General features: G+C 50.7%; 1 protein-coding gene across 5 annotated transcripts in view; it reads right to left on the bottom strand.

Moving 5' to 3' along the window:
* The window catches only part of ACAP3 (ArfGAP with coiled-coil, ankyrin repeat and PH domains 3), a 70,954-nt gene extending 50,336 nt beyond the window's left edge, over nucleotides 1-20,618 (bottom strand). For 2 of the 5 annotated variants that reach the window (XM_039563930.1, XM_039563929.1), the window contains exon 1: nucleotides 20,474-20,616. In XM_039563930.1, coding sequence (XP_039419864.1) covers nucleotides 20,474-20,520 — 47 coding nt within the window. In that variant the 5' untranslated portion in view covers nucleotides 20,521-20,616. Of the gene's footprint in view, nucleotides 1-20,473 lie in introns of all 5 variants that reach the window. The other 3 variants (XM_039563928.1, XM_039563931.1, XM_039563932.1) reach the window with 3 other exon arrangements.
* Nucleotides 20,619-21,236: the final 618 nt, after the last annotated feature.

The raw sequence follows: 21,236 nt of genomic DNA, 5'->3' as shown, positions 1-21,236 counted from the left end.
TGAATCCCAGAAAATCATCAAATAATCCCAGGAAATTATCAAATAATCCCATAATGTCATCAAATAATCCCAGAAAATAATGAAATAATCACAGAAAATCGTCCTGGCCCTACCCAGGACACCCCAAAAATCCCACCCTGTGCCTGAGAGCGTTGTCCAAACGCAGCCTTGGGGCCGTGCCCATTCCCTGTTCAGTGCCCCACCACCCTCTGGGTGAACAACCTTTCCCTAAAATGCACCCTAAACCCCCTGGCACAGGGATCTCCATCCCAGGCCCAGCTGGAATCTCTCCCCCACAGGCCCAGAAGGAGCCGTGCCCCATTATCCAAAGGCAGAGAGAGCATCCACCACTTTCCCTGGATAATCCCTTAATTAGTGTGGCCTCCAAAATAATCCTGTTGAACTCTTCACATGCAGCCCAGTCGAAAACCAGATCCCAGGGAAATGCCCAGCCTGCCATTCCCAGTTGCCTTTTTTTGGAGGAGCTGCTTCATTCCCTTTCTCTCTCTGCTCCAACAGGTTGTGCCCAGCCCTCCCCATCTTCCCGAAGCCCTAATGAGCCTTTGATTAACACAACACAGCTTGCTGCACTTGCAGGCCAAAAGATTTTTTTCCCCCATTCCAAGTTGGCAACAGCTCGTCTGCAAGGAAAACCATTCCCATGCCAGCTCCGTGGAGGATGGAGGAGCAGGATGGGGATTAAGACATGATTAGCTCGGCCTCTTTGGAGGGGAGTGGGAAGAAAATGTTGTTACTGATTCATGCAGACAGATAAGGGAACAATTGCTCTGCTGATCCAGCGTGGCTGGGAGTCAGGGATGTTTGTGTGCCCTAAAGCACTGAAAAACAAGCTCCCATCACGTCCTGAACCCACACAGGAATCAGGGAATTAGAGGGGGGGCTGTGCTTTAGGCATTAAATCCCTGAGGGTCAGAAAGTGCTCCCTGAAATCAGACTCTGGAGGCTAAAAAGACAACTGTTATTGTTATATTAAATAATTATTATTCTTGCACCTCAACCTGTGTTTTGGGGTACAACAACAATTATTTCTCCTTTCTCAGAGCGCACACATTGATTTCTGTGTGCTCTGCCCTTCCAGCTGCACGTTCTGAGCAGGACAATGTCTGGAAAGGTTTCCTCACGCTGCCAGAAGAAACAAAAGTCTTGGATGAGGGATGCTGGCTGGGGAAAAGAGGGGGCTGGCTTTGGACTGGGCTCTGAAAATGCCTTTTCTCCCCTCTTCCCACTCCCTGTTTCTCCTCTGATTCATGAGGAAACCACAAAGCAAACTCAGGGCTGGATGAGATTTGGATTTGTGAATGTTCTGGGTTTTGGGTTGGTTTTTTTTTTCCATTCACTTCCACCCCCACCAGCCTCACTCTCCTCCCTTCACCCCAGCCCAAAAACCTCTGCAAACTTCCACGAGTGTAAAAACAACCAAAACCTGGCCTTGGGTTTAATTACCTTGTACTTAATTACCAGCACTGGGAGTGATAATGGCAGAATTCAATGCTCTTGTTTGGTTCAATGCTGCTTAATTTGATTTATCCTAAGCTTTACAAACCCTTTAAACACCTTGGTGTGAGGACAGGCTTAGATAAGCCAAAGACCAAAGTTATTCAGTGGTTTTAGGTGTTAGGACAGGCTTAGCTGAGCCAAACCCCAGAGTTACTCAGCGTTTTTAGGTGTGCATCCCTCTGCCTCTCCAAGCTCCTGCTCTGAAAATCCCATTCCAAGACTTTTTTGTGACCCTCCCCGTTGAGCTCTTCCCATCCCCAGAAGGTTCTGGTGCAAAATCCAGCAGAACCAATTAAAATTACCTCTGTCACTGCTTTTAGAACATATTTTATGTACTCCAGCCTGTGTCTGCTCGATAATGGGATTGAAGGGGATTTTTCTGAAATTTCACAAGCCACCCAGGTCTTTCTATAGGCACTGAAGTGCTTTTAAAATTCCCCCACCGGCTCTAAAATGAGATTAATTCCCCATCTAACAAAGAATTGAGGGAAAAAACTCTGCTAATGCTTGTTTACAAGCTCTGGGTGATACAAGGATGGATTAATCTGACTGGAAAGGCTGGAAAAAATCTCCTGAAAAACATTGGAAAGAGCTGATGGGGTTTATCCAAGGCTTCCTTTCCTTGGGAAACAGGTCCTGCTGAGGGCTGAGTGGGAGGGATCACACATCAAAAGCTTGGATTATGCAATCCCAGGGCTAGGAGCAGCTCAGGCTGGGGTGGCACTGGATCCGTGGGGGGTTCCAGAAAGTGGGAGCTGCTGGGAATTTTCTGGAGGGGGAAAAAAAAAAAAGAAAGGAAAAAAAAAGGTATTTTCTGGAGAAAAAGAAGTATTTTTTTTGAGAAAAAAAAGGTGATTTATGGAGAAAAAATAAGTATTTTTGGAGAAAAAAAGGGTGTTTGATGAAGAAAAATAAGCATTTTTTGGAGAAAAATTCCTTTGGAATTTCACAGAATTGTGGGATCATTTGAGGTTTGAAAAGACCTTGAAGCAGCCATCCACCAGCACCGTGTTCACCACTGAACCACATCCCCAAGTGCCACATCCACGTGGGTTTGGAACATTTCCAGGGACGGTGACTCCACCACTGCTCTGCTCCCAAAATTTACACCACCTTCCATTAAAAAAAAATTCCCTGATATTCAGTCTAAACCTCTCCTGGCACAACTTGAGGTCATTTCCTCTCCTTGATTTCACATCATGGGAGTTTCTTTGACCGATTTTTCAATGCTGAGGTAAAAATTGGAATAAAATCCAGAAATTCCTGCAAAGCTGCACTCCCAGAGCTCCAGGAAAGGCCAACACCCAAATCAAAAAGAGAATTGATCCACCTGATGCCTCATCCAGGGCTTAAAATCATAAAATGACACAAGGTTTGGGTTGGGAGGGACTTTAAAGCTCATCCAGTTCCACCAGGGACACCTTCCACTACCCCAGGGGGCTCCGAGCCCTCTCCAACCTGGCCTGGGACATTCCCAGGGATGGGAATTGGATGGGAATTCACCCTTCACACTGCCTGGCAGACAAATAGAACCCAAAAAAACTGAGAGGCGATCATCAAAAAGCAAGCTGGAAGCAGCAACGGAAAAGGACTGGGAGCTGGGAGGAAATCCAGATGTTCCCAAGCCCGCAGCTGCTCCAGAGTGGATCCAACAGCAAATGTTCCCACACAATGTGGAGAAATGGCTCAGCAGCGCTGAGGAGAAGCCCATTCCCTGCCCACCTCACACATTCCCTGCCTACCTCACACATTCCCTGCCTGGATTTTCAGTGGGAATGCCAGAGAGCAGGAGAAATGCAGAGCAGTGCTGGTTCCACAGCCAGCGTGGAGAGAACATCTCCATCGCTGCAATGGTGCCTCAGCTGCTTTTGATTTAATTAACGAAGGCCTCGTTAGCCTTGGGAAGCAGCAGCTCTAGGAGTGCTTTGAAAGGGCTTTTTTTTCTCCACACATGAGCACTTCTGTTCTGATAATCCCATTCCAAAGATTAACAAAGGGAATACTTCACCACGTGCCTCGTTCAAAGGAAGGGGAGCGAACCCCACATCTGCCTTCAGCTGCCACAAACTGCTGGCAAAATATTCCTCCAGGCTGGATCTCCACCTCCACAGCCACTGTTGAGGCCATCCAGCAGGGATCCACAGGATTCCCACATTCCAAGCCAAGGATGCTGCTCTGGCACAGCCACCTGCTACATTTTTGGCCAGGTGAGAGGTGGCAGAAGAGGTTTTGGGTCTAAGAGGAGGCAGGTTGTGTTTGGAGACCCTGATCCATGGAATATCCATTTTTCCAGTGTTCTGCACAGCCAACATCCTCTCCCTGCACTGGGAAGTTGGGAATGCAGAGCCCTGAGTGAGATGTCCTGGGAAGAAAAGGAACGAGGAAAGGATTTGGTGCCTGGGTTTGATTTGAGGCTGAGTCAAGGCCAAGCCACGGCCCTGGATTCTCCATCCCTGAGATCACACAGGCCTGGACTGGAAAACAACTGCCAAAAACTCCTCAGAACTGGTGGCTCTGACACACCAAGAAGCCCGAAAAGCACAAAATTCAGCCTTTCCCCTGCCCAGAGCCACAGGGAGTTTGATTTGTTCCAGGGGTTAATGCTCCAAAGGGGTTTTTCCTCCATCCCAGGCACAGGAATGACCCAATACCACTTCAAAACCACCACGTTCTCGTGGGGAAAAGGCAGGAACAACACCCAGCACCCTGCTTTAGTTTCATCCTCACATTTCCAAGGCTCTCTGTGCAGGCACGAGCTCAATTTCAGCCCTGCCAAGCCTTAACGCGGCCTTTGCTCGTGGTGTGAGGGCTTCCTGCACATCCAGCTGATGTAAATAAGGAATAAGAAAGAGATGGATGCTTTTTCTGTGTGAGAACACCCAAATGCGTGCTCCAGCTAAGCAGAAATAGTGGCTGGGGCAGTTTGGGCCTGGTCTGGAGCTCAGGGTGCCTTCAGCCAGGCCTGATCCCACAGCTCTGATCCTTCCCAAAGCTTTGCTATCAGCCTGGGAACATCCCCGAAATCCCTGAGCTGCTGCTGCTGATCCCGGTTTCCCTTTTCTGCCCAGAAGTGACAAAGCAGGAGGCAGCTCCTGCCTCACATTCCGGCGAGCCCACAGGAAACCATAAATCACCGGGAAAACACAACACCCAGGCAGAACTCGCAAAAGGCCAACACCAGCATGGCCTGAGGGGCTGGGGAAAGGGAACCAGCAAAGAAAACCAGACATAAAGTGGGCACTAAACCCCACTTCCACTTTGGGAGGGGTCCTGCTCCAAAAAGTAGAGGAAAATTGAGGGGGGGGGGCAAGTAGAATTTTCCCCTCTTTCAAGGGGATATTTAGAGGCACAAATATTCCTCTTCTTCATGGCCTTCCACCACCCCATTGCCTCTCCTGTAAAAAAATAGTAATAATAATGACAATAATAATGGTAAGAATGGTGGTAATAATAATAATAATAATAATAATAATAATAATAATAATAATAAAAACCACCCTTCTGGCAGGAGAGTGTTGAGCCCCCCCAAGTGTCACCTGGCAGAGGTCTCAGGTGGCTTCAGGGACACAGAATGACCCTGCCAGGGGCCAGGCCCCAGCAGGATGGGCTGTGGGGTGACAGGAAAAGCTGAGTTTGTGTTCGGAGGGAAGTGGGAGAATCTGTGAGGTGCTGCCTTGGTTTGGTTCCTGGAACCCATTTGGGGTGTCCCAAATGGATCTGGTGGGGTCAGTGCCACCTGCCTGGCCATGGGAGCACAGTGCCATGGCATCCAAAGGGTTTTGGGCATTCCTGGGAGCTTGGCTGACACAGAGAGGTTGGTTCAGCACATCCACTTGTCACCCCAGTGCCACCCAACTCTGCCATCCCCTGGGGAATCTCCTGGAAAATCTCTGGGACAGAACCTGCTCCATCACCCCCCAGGATGAGGGTTTAGGCAGCAAGGATCTGCTTTGTTTAGAGGTGACTCTGGTCAAAACAGCTGAGCTTTGCTCTGGCCCAGATAAATCTATTTATAGCAAGTGTTATGCTAATTTCACACGGATCGGATCCGCTGGCACTGCTGCAGGAATAATATTTTCTGCTACCTGTCCTTTTAACCACCCTGAGCACCCAGAAACCATTTAATTCTCAAATCACCAGCACTGTGTGTTCTCCTTCTGCTTCCCTTTCCAGACAGCTCCATTCCCTGCTGATTTCCTCCCTCTGGAAATCGCTGCTTCACCGCAAAATTTACACTGGGCTTTGGAATAAGTGGGAGAAACCCAGGTAAAAACAGACTGTAAAAATAATTTTAAAGCCACTCGCTTTTAGTCACTAAAAAAAAATTTAAATTGAATTGTTTTAATCACATTACCTGAGGTTCGTGTCAGGTTTTGTAAAGAATAATTCATTTACTGCCCCTCTTGTGAGCTAAGGAGTGTGGAGGGGATTGAACTCATTAAAATGTCTCTGTCCTTGGGATAAAGGTTTGGTTTTTTTCTCCCACCAATTGCTTAATGGAGAAATGGTAATAGAAAAGCTGTTTTTAGTGGTTGTGTTTTGCTCCAGGATAATGGAATAAGCTGTATTTCTAATCTTGACTAAAATCTCTCCACAGATGGCTGCGGGCATGATGCAGATGTGGGAGGCCGTGCCAGTGTGACCCTGGGAGCAGGAAAGAGTTTCCTGCAGGAAAAAATCCCAGGTGGAACAGCACAACCTCACACACTGTGACACCAAAATCATTTCTCTCTTCGTTGTTTTATCCTCATTTGGGTTTGGTTATTTTTTTTTTTCAAAAGCCTGCTGAAAAATCTCTTCTGCCTTTCAGGGATTGCTCAAAAACTTGAATTTCTCATCAAATCCATCAGCTCCAGCTCCTTTCCCAGAGTACCAAGTACCACCAGAGCCAAAACCTCACTCTTTAGAATGCCCAAATCTGCTTTTCACTTTGCAGACATTTCCTGGTGTTTGGTGTTCTCTTTTTTCCCATTTTCCACAGAGTTTAATGCAGGTACACAACCCCTAAACCCACTTTGCTCCGAGGTGAAGAGATTCTGTGCCCAAACTCAGCTCTGGCTTTGGCAGCAGCGCTCTGAATGTTTCTGCACGGCTCCACAAAGCCCCAGGTCTGTGTCTGGAACATGTTAAATGTCAGTTTACAGCTCCTACCCTTCCCTGAGAGGCTGGAGGTGGATGTTTAGACAAGGCTTTGAAGCACGATGAGTAAGACTTCGGAGGTTTGGTTGCTTGGTGTGTTCAGTTGATTTTGTGCATTAATATTTAGCAAGAACCTGGCAGTTTTCAGGAGACATGATGGGGTTTTTTATGAACTCTTCTACACACACAAAATTCCCAGTATTTCTTCTCATTTATGTTCAGACTGTAAGAATTTGGAACTGGAATTTAATCAAATATTTGAGTTTACTGAGTGTTTTTCTCCATTGCTACCTCCTGATATCCAGCCCGAGTTCCTGCAGCATCAAGGAGCTACTTGGGGAAGGTCACTGGGATTAGATGACCTCCAGAGGTCTTTTCCAACCTCAGTTACTCCAGGATTTAATGGCTTAAAGATGAAATCCTTCCTGAGCCCTCCTAATGCACTCCTTATGTCATGGATCTCATGGTAACAGGTTTTTCCTTGGGCAACTCCCACCCAAACCTTCCAGGAGCAGCAGAACCTCCCCAGGCCCAGCTCTGGGTGTAAAACAGAGGGGAAAAGCTGCACTGAAGGCACTTCAATGTTCACCACCCCTCACTGCAGCCCAGAGGGGAAATCCTGACAGAAGTTGCAGCAAATTATTTCCTAATTGTGCTCGAGGAGCTTCCCAAATCTTGGGAGGAAAGGGAAGCAGAGCACCAATGTCAGAGTTCTGCTGAGTTTCCACTGCTGGTCTGTCAGGGTGAGTGAAAAGGGGAGTCACAGTAGAAAAGGGATTTGGAGAGGGCAGGTGGCTCTGGCTCCCTCCTCCCCAGAGCCCTGTGGTGGTTTCAGAATGCAGAATTTTGTGCAAATTGTGCTAAAACCAGCAAGGAACAGGAACCTCTGTGGGAGGGAATCAGAGTGGACTTTAAAAATGCTTCATCCTAAGGGCAGAGAGGGGTTCTGCTTTTGTCAGAGCAGTCAGAACTGCCCATTTCTTGTTTAATTAACACAGTTCTTGTGCCTTTCAGCTCGCTGAGAGTAATTTCTCAGCTCAGATGCTGAGCTGGGCTCTTCCAAGTGATGGATTCTCCCCACGGATCATCTCCTCTGTGTGTTTAATGCTGATGGATGGGCAGAGAACTGACAGGGATCATCTGCTCAGCACCACACAGCAGCTCCCACACCTTGAGCTCACTGCACCATTCCTGCTGAGGGCCAGGAATTTATCCCTGGTTTTCAGCCTGGATGGATCCCCACCTTTCTCTCTGCTCTGAATATTCATTTTTTTGCAGGAGAACAGCACAGCTGCAGGGTTGATTCAGCAGGAGAATTTAGCAGGAGATTTTAGCAAGAGATTTTAGCACCACTTTGAGGAAAGTCCAGTGAGAGATGTAGGCCTGGAACAACAGGGAAGCTGCACAGCCAGCACTGAACACAGGAATATTCTTTTCCTGAGCTGAAGAAAGACTCTTTATGTGCCACGAGCCCCCTTAGATGACATTTGTTTGCTTTCTTTGACAGGCAAAATGGACTTATCAAAAAACAACTCGCCTCAAACAGCTCTGTCTTCTCCCCAAGTGACCTTGGTGGCATCCGTTTACCCACAGGGCTGGAGGAGCTCCAGCAGCTTTTGTTGAGACTTCCCCCAGCACACAGAAGAGCTCAGGCTCCCCTCTGCCAGCAGGGATCTCTTTCAGCACTAAAAGCTCTTTATTTCTTTTTTTTCCCCCCCCTCCCCGGGCCTTGGCTGGGAGCTGGAGCTCCCCAACCTCTGGGCTCGCTTTGTTTGGGGCTGAAAAGGCTTTTCCTGTGTCGTGTCCTGCCAAGCCCAGCCGAGCTCCTGCCCTCCCTGGCTGCACAAGAGCTGAGGGACCAACAGGGCAGGTCCCTGCCCCTTCCTCTGCCCTGGCAGAGTTGGGTGGCACTGGGGTGACAAGTGACAATTTGTCACCCTCCCAGAGGTGCCAAATGGATTTTGCTGTGCCCCGGCGCCACGAAACAACCGGGATTATTTCCCAGTGCCACAACCCTTTCCTAAAGGGATGAGAGTTTATGGGGCTGCTGAGGGAGTATGAATAAAAGCCCTAGAACTACTCATCCCTTACTTTTATTTATTCCTCTCAAGGCCTGGGTACAGTCCCAGTTTTCAAGCTCCAGCTTCCCCTGACACCTCTCCCGAGGGAATGTGGCTGTGGAATTAATCCCCATGTGAAAAATCGGTGTCTCTATGATCCAGCTTTGGGGAAGGACATTTTGGAGCGCAGCTGATGGGATTTTCACCAGCTACACGTGGTTTGTGTGCTCTCTGTGACAGACCATCCCTCTGAGGTTCTGAATCATCCTTGCAGGATGAGCATCTCTGTCCTGCTGCATTCCCAGACCCTGCTCTGCATTCCCAAGCTCACAGAAAAAGCCAAATTGTTGAGGGAAGAGGGAATCATCAGGCAGGAAACAGGGATCAGGGCTTGGAGTAAAATTAAAGCATCCTCTGTGCTGAGTGCTGCAGTCCAGGCGAGGCAGAACAAAGCTGGCATTGTAGGAAGTGGGGCTGAGCAGAGGAAAAGAACTCCAGCACCAAGTCCAGGGGCAGAACAACAGAACTCAGCCCTGCAGGATTCACAGATTTCCATCCTCCACGCTGAGGATTCAGCTAAAAACCTCCACTCCTTCATTTCCTGGCATCCCACACGTTTCTCCACCCCCACGGCTCCGAACTGCAGGTGAAAGCTCAGGGAGCCGAGGGAACACAAGCGGAGATGAAAGCCCACGAGCCTGGATGTGCCATCTTCCCAGCCCATCCACACACAAATCCCAGCCTGGAGTTTTCCAGGGTCTCAGCCCTTTTTACTGATTTGGCCTCATCCCACATTTTCATGCTTTATCTCCCGATTCAGATGAGTCAGTGGCACATCAAGAGCTTGTTCCAAACTCCCCAGCTCAATCTGGCTTGGATTCCACTCTGGGAATAAAGGCAGGATGTCCCTCCACAAATGTCACTTTGCTGCCTCCCCGGCCCCCAAACTCCAGGTGGGCAGATCCCTGCAGCTCCAGGAGTGCCAGCAGGAAATCTGGGAATGGGGGAAGTGTGGGAAGTGTGGGGAAGGGGAAAGGAAAAGGGAAAAGGAGGCAAAGGGAGGGAAGGCAGAGGGGCCTCCGGCTCAGTCAGTGCCAGCACAGTGGTGGCTGTTCTGACATCCCGGGGCAAGGTCACGGCGCGGGGACAAATCCTCACTTCCTGCCAAAAGCTGGGTTTATCAGGGAACAAAGGGGGGAGGCTCTGCAGAGAGGCTGAGCTGTGGGAAGCAGCGCTGTGTCCCTGAGCTGGAATGGAGCAGGGACAAGGGACAAGGCTTAGGGGGCTGCTCTTCAGGAGATTCCTGCACTCCCCCAACTCTGCCAAGCTGGCAGGACCCTGGGGATGCCTCAGTAAAGCCTGGCGCAACCCCTGGGTGCTGAGAAAGGACTCATCTCTCTGCACACAGGACATTTTATTCCCATAAAATATCCTTTTACCTTATCCAGATGATTCCAAGCCCTGGAAGCACATCTGTATTTACACACACGTTCACACAGGCCGGTGCTGTGAGTAGCAGTATTTCCCAAAGAGAATGGGAATGATTAAGCCCTGCTGGAGTGTGCTGGAGCAGCCTGGGGATGCAGGGAAGGGATTATCTCACTCTCTGATATGATTTAATCTGTTTAGACGGTGCCCCTCGATGCTTATTTAAGGACTGAATGAGCCCTTCGCTCTGGGACGTGCCACCCATGAGCTGTGACATCAGCCCTCTAATCCTCTGGAAGGACGGAATTCCCTGCTCTGCTTCCCAGCCCTTCCCTGGGAATGACCCCGCTGGGATGGGTGGGAGTGTGCACACGGGGGGGTTATCCCACTGTGGGATCACAGAACCCCAGCACGGGAAAGCCCTGAAGGCCGACGAGTCCAAGCTGTGACCAACCCCCACCTTGTCACTGAGTGCCACGTCCAGGCCTTCCTTGGACACCTCCAAACCTCCCTGGGCAGTTCCAAGGCCTGACCACCCTTTCCATGGAGAAATTCCTCCTGACGTCCACCCTGACCCTCCCCTGGTGCAGCTGAGGCTGTTTCCTCTTCTCCTGTCCCTGCTCCCTGGCTGCATTATCAGGGAATTGAGGAGAACACGAATTTTTTGAGGAGAACACCCATTTTTCACGTGGGGATTAATTCCACAGCCACATCACAACAGTTCTGTTCCCTCGGGAGAGGTGTCAGGGGAAGCTGGAGCTTGAAAACTGGGACTGTACCCAAGCCTTGAGAGGAATAAATAAAGTAAGGGATGAGTGGTGTGTAGGACTCATTCCCCCTGATCCCTGTTTCCTCTAGGCAAGATCAGTGATGCTGAACTCCATCAGAGCAGCAGAATGTTCTCCCTTCCCTCAAGGAGAGGCCTGGCATGGAGGCAAAGTCAACTTTTCCTGCAGAGGAGGTGAAGCAAGACAAGAACCCGAAGTGTGAGAGGCTCTGTGAACGCCCCACACTGCGTTTGTTTGGTTAACCTCACCTTCAGTGGGTTGAGAACACACCTACAGCCTCTCCAGTCTTCTTTTCCCCTGGTCTTTCCTTCCTATAAATCAGAGTCTCTGAGCTGAATTCTGCCCTTTATAAAAAGAAAGGCCAGAGGAGACAGCAACGTGCAGAAATAAATGGAATTAAAGCCATTTGTGGATGTGCCACTTCAACACAAACCCTCTCCAGAAAGCCAAAACAAGCACCTACCCAGAGAAAAGCCTGGAATCCTTTTCCAGCAGCTTGTGCAGGGGCAATTATCCTGCTTCATTTGCTTCTTTGGGGAGCAGTGAGGAGTAATCAGCTCCTGCAGCACCACGTGGGGCTGGCTCAGGGCTGCCCCGACCCCTGTGGGGTTTTGTGTGCCCGGGGCTGGCAGGACAGACCCTGCACCCACCATGGGCTGGAGCACAGCCAGGTCCTCAGCACAGAGGACTCCTAAATCCTTCCAGAGTGCCCAGCATACCCTGTGCTCTCTCCTAATCTCTTTTCTTGAACCACAACCCCTTTTCCCTCCCCCCCAGCAGCTCCAGCACCAGCAGCAGAACACGGCCCAGGATGTTTTCCCTCGCTGGTGCCCAGCCAGCCACGCTGGGGGCTGTGACTGCTGCCAAGGGCAGCCCTGGCTGGGCTGGGGGCCAGGCTGGCTGCAGCTGGGCATGGATGCAGTGGAGCTGCAGGAAATCAGCCTCCACCCTCCTCACAGGAATAAAATTGTTCATTATCCCAGCGCTGCTGCCTTGTCCTGGGGGTCCTGCAGAGAGGGAGGCTGGCAGACACATCCCAGAAATCATGCCGGGCTGGGAGTTGGACTCCATGACCCTTGTGGGTCCTTTCCAACTTAGTCTGTGATTTAGCCCAAATTCACGCCCAATTCACTTCTAATTCACCCCCAATTCACCTCTAATTCATCCCCAATTTACCTCCAATTCACCCTCAATTCACCTCTAATTCACCCCCAATTCACCCCCAATTCACCTCTAATTCATCCCCAATTTACCTCCAATTCACCCTCAATTCACCTCTAACTCATCCCCAATTCACCTCTAATTCACCCTCAATTCACCTTTAATTCACCCCCAATTCACCTCTAATTCACCCCCAATTCGCCTCTAATTCACCCCCAATTCACCTCTAATTCATCCCAAATTCACCCCTAATTCACCCCCAATTCACCTCTAATTCATCCCCAATTCACCTTTAATTCCCCAATTCACCTCTAATCCACCCCCAATTGACCCCAAATTCACCCCTGTGCAGCCTGGAAGATGCCCCCACCTCCCTGGACTTCCAGGTGAGCCCTCCAGTCCCTCCCCACATCCCTGGGATTAAGGAATAAAACTCCCAGTGCTCCAACACCCTCCAGGCAGGGAATTCTGCCCCTCAAATCCTTGCCCATTCCAAGATTTTAACTCTCCAGCGCCCCAAAGAAGGGAAAGCAGCAATCACAAAGCTGATGGCAGGTAAAAACCTCCGTTTTCCCTTTTTCCTCCTTCCCTTCTCCCTCAGAGCCTGGAATTGCTGTCAAAGAGGGAACAAATTCTGCTCCTGGTTCCTTTCCTCACAGGAACACTGGTGCTTTCTGCTTTTTTATCACTTCCTCTCCTCCACCCTCATTTTTACCTTCGATAGGAACCACCTCAACTCTGAGAGCCAACAATCCCTGTGTGGAACAAACACTTGGGAAAGTGCACTCAGGAAGGACTGCAAATGCCTGGAATCAGAATCCAGCCCTGAGAGAGAGGAGAGCTGCAAGCAAACAAGCACGAAAACCCTCAGCCCCAGGGAAACATTTGGTCCTGTCCCCAAAATTCAACCAGGCTTGGACTGCAGGTCCCTTTCAAGGGCTCTTTTCTTTATCCCAGATAACCAAGCTCGTACAGCCAGCAGCAGCCTGGCTTGATTTTAAGCAAAGCCAGAAAAACTCCTGGTTCTGTGGCCTTCCTGCTGCAAAATAATTCATCCTGTGGCTGAAATTTCATCGTGTTATGAAACCAGGCTTTAAAGGGGCCAGCGTCGCTTCTGAACAGCCTGGGATTCCAAAGCTGGAGTTTCATTCCTCCCTCCCCTCCAGAACAGCACTTCAGGACGCTTCCAGCCCAGTTTTGCAGCTTCAGGTTGGTTTTGGGTGCAGGAATTGAAGTGATTTTGCGATCACAGGAAACTGAGGGTGGGAATTGCTGGTGTGAGCTGGGGCCAGGCCATGCTTGGCCTGACAGACTGGGGGACAGCCCAGGGACAGCTGCAGCCAGCCCAAAAAGTCACTCCTGCAGCTCTGCTTACAGCTCCCAGCCTTCCTGCTGTTCCTCCCCTCAAACAATCCAGGGCACAAACGCTTTCCAGCATTCAGCTGTTCCTTGCTAAGCCCTGACACCAAACTGGGAGCCTTCAGCCTCCTTCCCTCTGCTCTGAGCAGCGTGGCCACCCCAGGATGTGTCCTACAAAGCAGGAAACGCTGGGAAAAGGGACTCACAGGATCCCCCAGCGTGTGTTTAATGAACTCTGGAGATGTAATGGAATTTGCAGCGCCCTGATCCCTACATTAGCAGTGCTTTATTCCTTATCCAGCGATTACAGGGCACGGCTGAACTGCCCTACTGACAGTGCAGAACCCTGCAAAAGCCCCCAGATTAACGGGCTGTGTCACTGATAACCCTGAGGGATGCCTGGCACAGCAGAAAAATCCTCCAGGCACAGAGCCTGCCCAAAGTCTGGGCAGTTTTATCTTGAGGGGGGAAAAAAAATAATTAAAAAATCCTTTTCTGATTGGGGGAATTGGGATGGATCCCTGAGGTTTTACCTTCCAAACCTGTGAGATACCAAATTAACACAACTCACAATTCATAGTTATTAAGGAAACTTCTTCCCAAAAATAAGGCATAAAGCAGCTCTTATTTATTCCAAGCCGGATTTCAAGTCAGAACAGTCAAGCTCACCCACGTGCTGACCTGGCCATGCTGCAGTCCCTGGAGGAGCAGGGTTGGGATCCAGGGCCATTAAACAGTGCCAAGACAACCAGCAGAGCACAATTTTCAGGCCATGTGGCCCTCCCCAGTGATCCCCCCTGGATAATTCCACAGCACAGATAATCTGAATCAGCAGCTCTCAGCTTCATCACCTCTGGCTCTCACTGCCCTCTTCCACCACGGGGTTATTGCTATTTTGGGGTTTTTATTTTCCTTTTAGCAGGCTCTGTCATCCCACTTCCGACCCTTTCCCATTCCTTATAGCAGCTGGAAAACCAGCAAGTGGCACAGCTTGGAATCCTGGAGGGTTTGGGCTGGAAGGGACCTTAAAAGTCATCCATTCCCACCCCCTGCCACGGGCAGGGACACCTCCCACTGTCCCAGGGTGCTCCAACCTGGCCTGGGACACTTCCAGGGATGGGGCAGCCACAGCTGCTCTGGGAATTCCATCGCAGCCCCTGACCACCCTCACAGGGAAGAATTCCTTCTGAAAATCCCACCTAAGTCTCCCCTTTTTCAGTTCGACCCCATTACTCCTCGTCCTGTCACCACAGCTCCTAATCTTTGGCTCTTCCAGTGGTTTTGGGACATCCTGAAGGACAAAGCTTATGGATCCTGCCTCTGGAAGGCTTTGAGGGGATGAAGAACAGTCTCACCCTCAGATCCAGGTGACAAATCAGTCAGGATTTCTCCTCACACTCATGGGAAGCAGAAGAAGAGAGAAGAATGTCAGGAGACAAAGGGGATTTTTTTCATCTGTGTGTGGCCAGCAGAGAGACAACAGAGAGGAACAGCTACTGGAAAAGCAAGCAAGGCTTCAGATGAAAAGCAACTGAAAATAAAAAATAAACAATAAATTTTAAAAGAATTAAAAATAAAAAATTAAAAAATAAAATAAAAGAATTTTTTTTTTAATTAAAAAAAAAATACTCAGGAACTGCCCCGTTATTTCAAAGTTTGCAGATGTTCTCACTGTGACAAAGCAAGATGTGCCACACAAGTGCTGTTCCAGTAACAAAGACAATCATCCAATTACCAAATAAAAAAATAACAAGATTTCCCTTGGCCTTGTGCTGCAGCAGGAAACTCCTGAGCTCCAGCTCCCACAAGCAGCCCTAGAGATGGCATTTCACAGTTTGGAGATGGCATTTTATAGTTTAGAGATGGCATTTCATTGTTTAAAGATGGCATTTCTTTCTTTAATAGCATCCACTGCAAAGTCTGGGCAGTTTTATCTAGGGGGGAAAAAAAAATATAATTAAAAAATCCTTCTCTGATTTGGTGAGTTGGGATGGATCTCTGAGGTTTTACCTTCCAAAATTTGGGATACCCAATTTAGCCAGCTCACAATTCAGAGTTATTAAGGAAACTGGCCAAAATTAAGGAATAAAGCCCCACCTATTTTTTCCAAAGCCAGATTTCAAGTCAGAACTGTCAAATTCTCTCCTACCAGGGGATTTTCCCTGACTGCAAAGGGAATAAAACCCTTCAGATCTGCCCACAGCACTGCAGACTGAGGGGCTGCAGCTTTTCCCGAGCACTTCAGGATTCCCAGGGGAATTTTAATGCCAGGGAACCTCAGATTGAGGGGATTTCTGCTTCCAGATATTCCTGTGCTGTGGAGGAAAAACCCCAGAGCCACGTGAGGGTCCTGGATTAAGGATGGACCCCACCATCAAACCTGTCCCAGTACAACCCCAGTAAAGCCAAGTTTGGTTCTGTGTTAATGATTTGGGGTCATCTTAAAGTGATGCTGAAAAAGGGAGGCTGGAAAGCAGGAGAGGGAACAAATCCTCACTCACTCCATGGGGAAAGCTTCACCCAAAGACATTTAGGGCTGGATGGACAGGATGGGAGACAGAACCAGGAGAGGGAATAAATCCTCACTCCACAGGGAAAGCTTCCCACAGAATTATTTAGGGTCTGGAAGGACAGGATGGGCAGCTCTAAGTGGTACCACGAGAGGAAGCAACTCCAGGGTGATATTTTTGCTTGGACTTGCCCCTTCCTCAGCCTCTCTGACTTTAGGAGCGCAGGGATGAAGAGATAAGAAATAAATAAAGAGATAAGGAATAGATAAAGAGGTAAGAAAGGAAGGGGTAAGAAATAAAGACACGTGTTAGAGTGGATGCAGGTAATTTCAAGCTGCCTTTATGATAATTTCTCCTCTCTCGTGCTGCTGGAGCAGGAGCTGTGCTCATCAGGGGCTGATTCAGGCTCTCTGTGGGTGTCCTGTCAGGTGACTGCCATCAATATTGGGGACCCTGCTTCCTCAAGAAGCCTTGTGCAACAAAAGCCAATTCCAAATCAATGCCAAAATCAATTTGTTACATTGATTTAGCTCAACAGATGAACATCCTTCCTCTGGCCATTCTGTAATTTAAATTTGCTTTTGAGTAGCAAGTTAAGACGTTTGGCTGCCCTCAAACTGCCTGGTGATGGTGTTCAGGGTCAGCTGAACATCACACTGAGGTGTTTTCTGTGGAGGCACTAAAACTGGTTCTGCTGGCTTTAAACTTGTCTAATTCCATCTCTTATCAGACTGAGCTGGATCAGCTTGACTCAGGGTTTTAATTCTTCCCGCTCTGTTTGGAACACCCCAATCAGAGCTAGAAAATATTTCCTAAATGTACTCATTTTTCCACTTCCCTTTCCTCCGGCAAGCGACTTTTTTAATTCCCTGCCTCCTTCCTGGAGCTGGAATTACATCCCTGCACCTTTCCCTGCCTGAGGAGAGCCACAGCAAGGTGCAGACAGTGCCAGACAAAGATCCCTGCCCATGGCCCTGGCTCTGAGCTCAGCTCCAGGAAATCCTGGGAATGTCTGAACCACAAGCAGGAGGCTGGGAGGGGTGGTGGGAGTGGAGCGGGCCCCCCTCAGATCCTCAATCCCAAATCTCCCGTTCCTGCTCAGCAGCACGGAGCTCCCTGGGGCGTGGATGTCCATTCAGGGATGTTTTCACCATCCCACAGGAGCATCCTCAGGAGAAGATTCCAGCAGCTCTGGCTCATCCACACACAGGGAACCCTGACCTCACACCAGGGCTGATTAATCAGCATCATTAATAACAACAATTACAACAGTAATGTCAGTTATGGAAACAAAGGCTGGGCTCCCGCCCTTTGGGGAGTTATCCCTGAGGAATTTGGGGTTTTCTGGGGCCCACAGAGGGAGGGCTGCAGCCAGGCCCAGCCTCTGCCACTTGTTCCTGCTCTTCCCTCATTCCCCCGAGGGTTCCTGGAGCGCATGGACAGCCAGGGTGAGCAGTGATGTCACAGAGCCAGGAATGGGTTGGGTTGGGTGGGGGGGACCTTAAAAATCCTCCAGTGCCACCTCCCACTGTCCCAGCTTGCTCCAAGCCCCATCAGCCTGGCCTTGGACACTTCCAGGCTCCTCCATCCCTGGAAATTTTCAGGCTGGATGGACCCACAGCTTCTCTGGGCTTCATTTTTGCCAGAATGAATCAGGGAATCACAAAATACTTCAGGTGGGAAGGGACCTTAAAAACCACCTTGTTCCAACCCCAAAATGATCAGATTTACTCATCTAAGATGTTCCTTAAAGATCTGCAAGGGTCTGGACAGCAATGAGTCCTTTTTTGCAGCACTCCAGACCACCAGCTTCCCTGAGTGAGTGGGACAAGCCAGGAAGGTGTTCCTAGATTTCCCAAACTCCTCGTGGGAGATGAAAGCCAGGCTATCTACCGGGGCTGCACTCAGATGTGCAAGAACAGGTCCTTCCAGGTCATTAAATTGTTTACTGCAATTGCAGACACGCCTCTACAAGGTGCCTGGCAGAAATCAGCCTTATCTGCCAAGCTGGAGGTTAGACACATTTAAATTATGAAGTTTAAAACAAAAAGAGACAAGTTCTCCTTGTAGGAACTGGAATTTATAAAGTTGAAAGCAATGAGGGTGTTCTGAGGATGGATTTGACACGGAGTTGGAGGTGATTGCTAATTATCAGGAGATGTTTCATCCGGTGTTTGTTCATCCTGTGTAATTTTTTTTTTGGGGAGGATTTTTTTCCTCCCTGTGTGTGGCAAACAGAAGACAATTTGATTGTTTCAAAGGCTCTCCATGGAGGAGAATAAATCAGCTGGAAAACACGGGGCAAACCTTCTCTGGGAAGTGCAGAGGGGCTCTGTGGGTGCAGCAGGAAAGGGAGGATGATCCCCAGATGGGGAAACCTGCATTCCATTTTTGCCTCTTCCACAAATGGGAAAGGACTTCAATTTTTGCTGTCTCAGTCTCTGTTGAGAACGTGGAGCTTTCTCTCACCTCATTTCCATCTCTATTTCTGTATTTATTGGTATATTTTCCTTTTTTATAGTTGCAATATTTTAGGGACATGCCATGTTCTGTGGGAGAAGTCCTGTCCCTTACACACATCCAAGGATTCCCTTGCATTCCCAACAAATAATTACAACAAAAGAACTAATTAAAGACCTGGAAGGAAGGAAAATACAGGAAGAGGCTGAACCCTGCAGCCTTTGAGAAAGCCTGAATAATTCAAGTCGGTTCTTTTTTTCCTGCTCACGTCAGGATTTCTCACTATTTGAGGTGTTCTTAGTTTAAATATTCCCCTGCTCCACATATTCCAGCTTATTCCCCATATCCAAGCTTATTCCTCCAGCCCAATCTCTCGTTCTCCCTCAAACAGGCAGACTGTGTCTGGCCATTGGGGAAATAGTTCATAATTCCAGGCTTAAATAAGTGGCTTTTGATAAAGGTCCAAGAGAGTGCTCTGAGAGCTGTTTTGTTTTTATGGACGGAGCAGACAGAGCAGAATGATGCTGCCTGCATGCTAAGAAACTTGGCCCGGAGCCCACACACACGCACACACCACGGGCAAAATAAATAAATAAACACATCAATCAATCCTGACGTCACCAGGAAAAGGGTCACTGCCATTTGGGACGAGACATCTGGACAGTGAAGTCACAGCTCTGGCTGGGTGCCACCGAGCAGTTCACATGCTCAGCAGCACAATGGGATGAAATGACAGGCAAAAAAAGGGGGAAAAAGAGGTGGATAAATCCTTATTGATGCTAAGTGAGCAGAGGATTAAAGCAGGGATTTCGTACCTAATTTTTCCCTGATGGAAAACTCCCGTAATTCCAGCACCAGCCTGGGTAAGACAAAGCTGTCATCTCACCTGACACTGCCCATCACCTGTCAGCACCAGAAAGAGCAGGATTTCCCCACGGAATTAAAATCAAACCACGTGGAGGAGGACCCTTCCCACATTCCCACACGCAGGAATAAAGGAGGTGCACTCGCCCAGGTGTTCGTGTTACCTGCAGCTCTCCACAACCACACACAACCAGCCACAAAATGACAATTTGTCAGCTGAGCCTCAGCCACAGACCACTGCGGCCTTTCTGGATGGAGCCTGCACTCCAAGAAACCATTTTAAAATGCACTGCCAGCTGCTTTTTTTTTTAATTAACAAAAAGATTCTGAGAAGGAACAACACGAAATGTCTGCAGGAAGCAGAGACCCCCTGACTCTCCTTCCCCTGCACACGCAGCCAGCCCAAGTTGCTCCTGCAGGCTATTGTCTGTATTTCCCTCAGCCAGACCCAGCGCTGAGGCAGGGAATTGCTCCCTGTGGAAGCTCTGCTGTTCCCTCAATAGCCCAGGACATCCGAGCCCAACCGGACACGAAGGCAGGATGCTCCTGGCACAATGGAGCATCAGCCCCGGAGCGTGGCGGCTCCTTCTGCTCCAGCCTCGGGCATTTCTGGAGCGGCCTGATGCGGACGCAGCACAGCCAAGCCGGAGTCTTTGTTGTCACAGCCCAGATTCCTTCAAGACCGCTAAAAAAATCCACCCTCCAAGAGATGGGAATGTGACCGCATGGAAAATGAGTGTATTCCTCAGCCCTGGCTCTGCGGGCGGTTCCAATCAGCGGCGCCCGGCTGAGCCCCGCGGGGTGATGCCCGCTCGCCCTGCTCCCAACGGGATCCGGCACCGGCGAGCCCGACAAATCCTAATTTTTCATCTGCCAAGCGTCCGAACGCAGCGGGGGAGGGCGGGATGCGGGAGGGATGAGGGGCACGGGAGGGATGCGGGGTTCAGGAGGGCGGGATGCGGGAGGGATGCGGGGCACGGGAGGGCAACGCCTGCGGTCGGAGGCATCCCCGGCTGCCGGCTGAGCGCGCTGGGCCCCGGCTCCAGCCCATCCACCGGCAGGAGGGTGCGGGGCCGGTCCCCGCTTCCCGGGCGCGGCCCCGCGGATCGCGGCCCGGTGGGGCCCTGCCCGTCCCCGCGTCCCCCCCTCGCCATTCCCGGAGCGGCCCCGCCGGCCCTGCGCTTACCGGAACCGGGGCGAGTCCTTGATGCACTCCTCGAACTCCACCGTCATCCTGCCGCCTCGGCCGCGCTGCGCTCAGCGGAGGAAGCGCATCGCCCGCCGGCCCCGAGACGCGCGGGCAGCGCCCGCCCCCCGCCCGCCCGCGGCTCCGGCCCGCCTCCCGCGGCACCGGCACGGAACCGGGTACGGCACCGGCACGGAACCGGGTACGGCACCGGCCCGCCTCCCGCGGCACCGGCACGGAAACCGGGTACGGCACCGGCACGGAACCGGGTACGGCACCGGCCCGCCTCCCGCGGCACCGGCACGGAACCGGGTACGGCACCGGCACGGCACCGGGTGCGGCCCTGACACGGCACCGGGTACAGCCCAGCTCCGGGTACGGCACCGGCCCGCCTCCCGCAGCACCGACACGGCACTGACACAGAACGGACCCGCCTCCCGTAGTACCGGGTACAGCCCCCGGTACAGCCCTGACGCGGCTCCGATCCGCCTCCCTCAGCACCGACACGGCTCCGGTACAGCACAGACCCGCCTCCCGCAGTACCACGTACAGAACCGGCCCGCCCCCCGTGGCACCGACACGGCACCGATCCGCCTCCCGCAGAGCGGACACGGCACGGACACGGCACCGACACTGCCCCGACACGGCACCGACACCGAACCGGCCCGCGGTTCCCCCTCCCGGCTGCTCTGGGTGGGTGACATGGGGCGCGTCCCCTCCGCTGAGAACCGCGGGTTCGGTCGGGCTGGGAAGGACCTCTGAG

This window comes from Corvus cornix, chromosome 21, assembly GCF_000738735.6.
Source record: "Corvus cornix cornix isolate S_Up_H32 chromosome 21, ASM73873v5, whole genome shotgun sequence".
In the NCBI taxonomy this organism is placed as follows: Eukaryota; Metazoa; Chordata; class Aves; order Passeriformes; family Corvidae; genus Corvus; species Corvus cornix.
The sequence above is the reverse complement of the archived record's forward strand: the minus strand, read 5'-3'. Positions and strand labels throughout refer to the sequence as shown.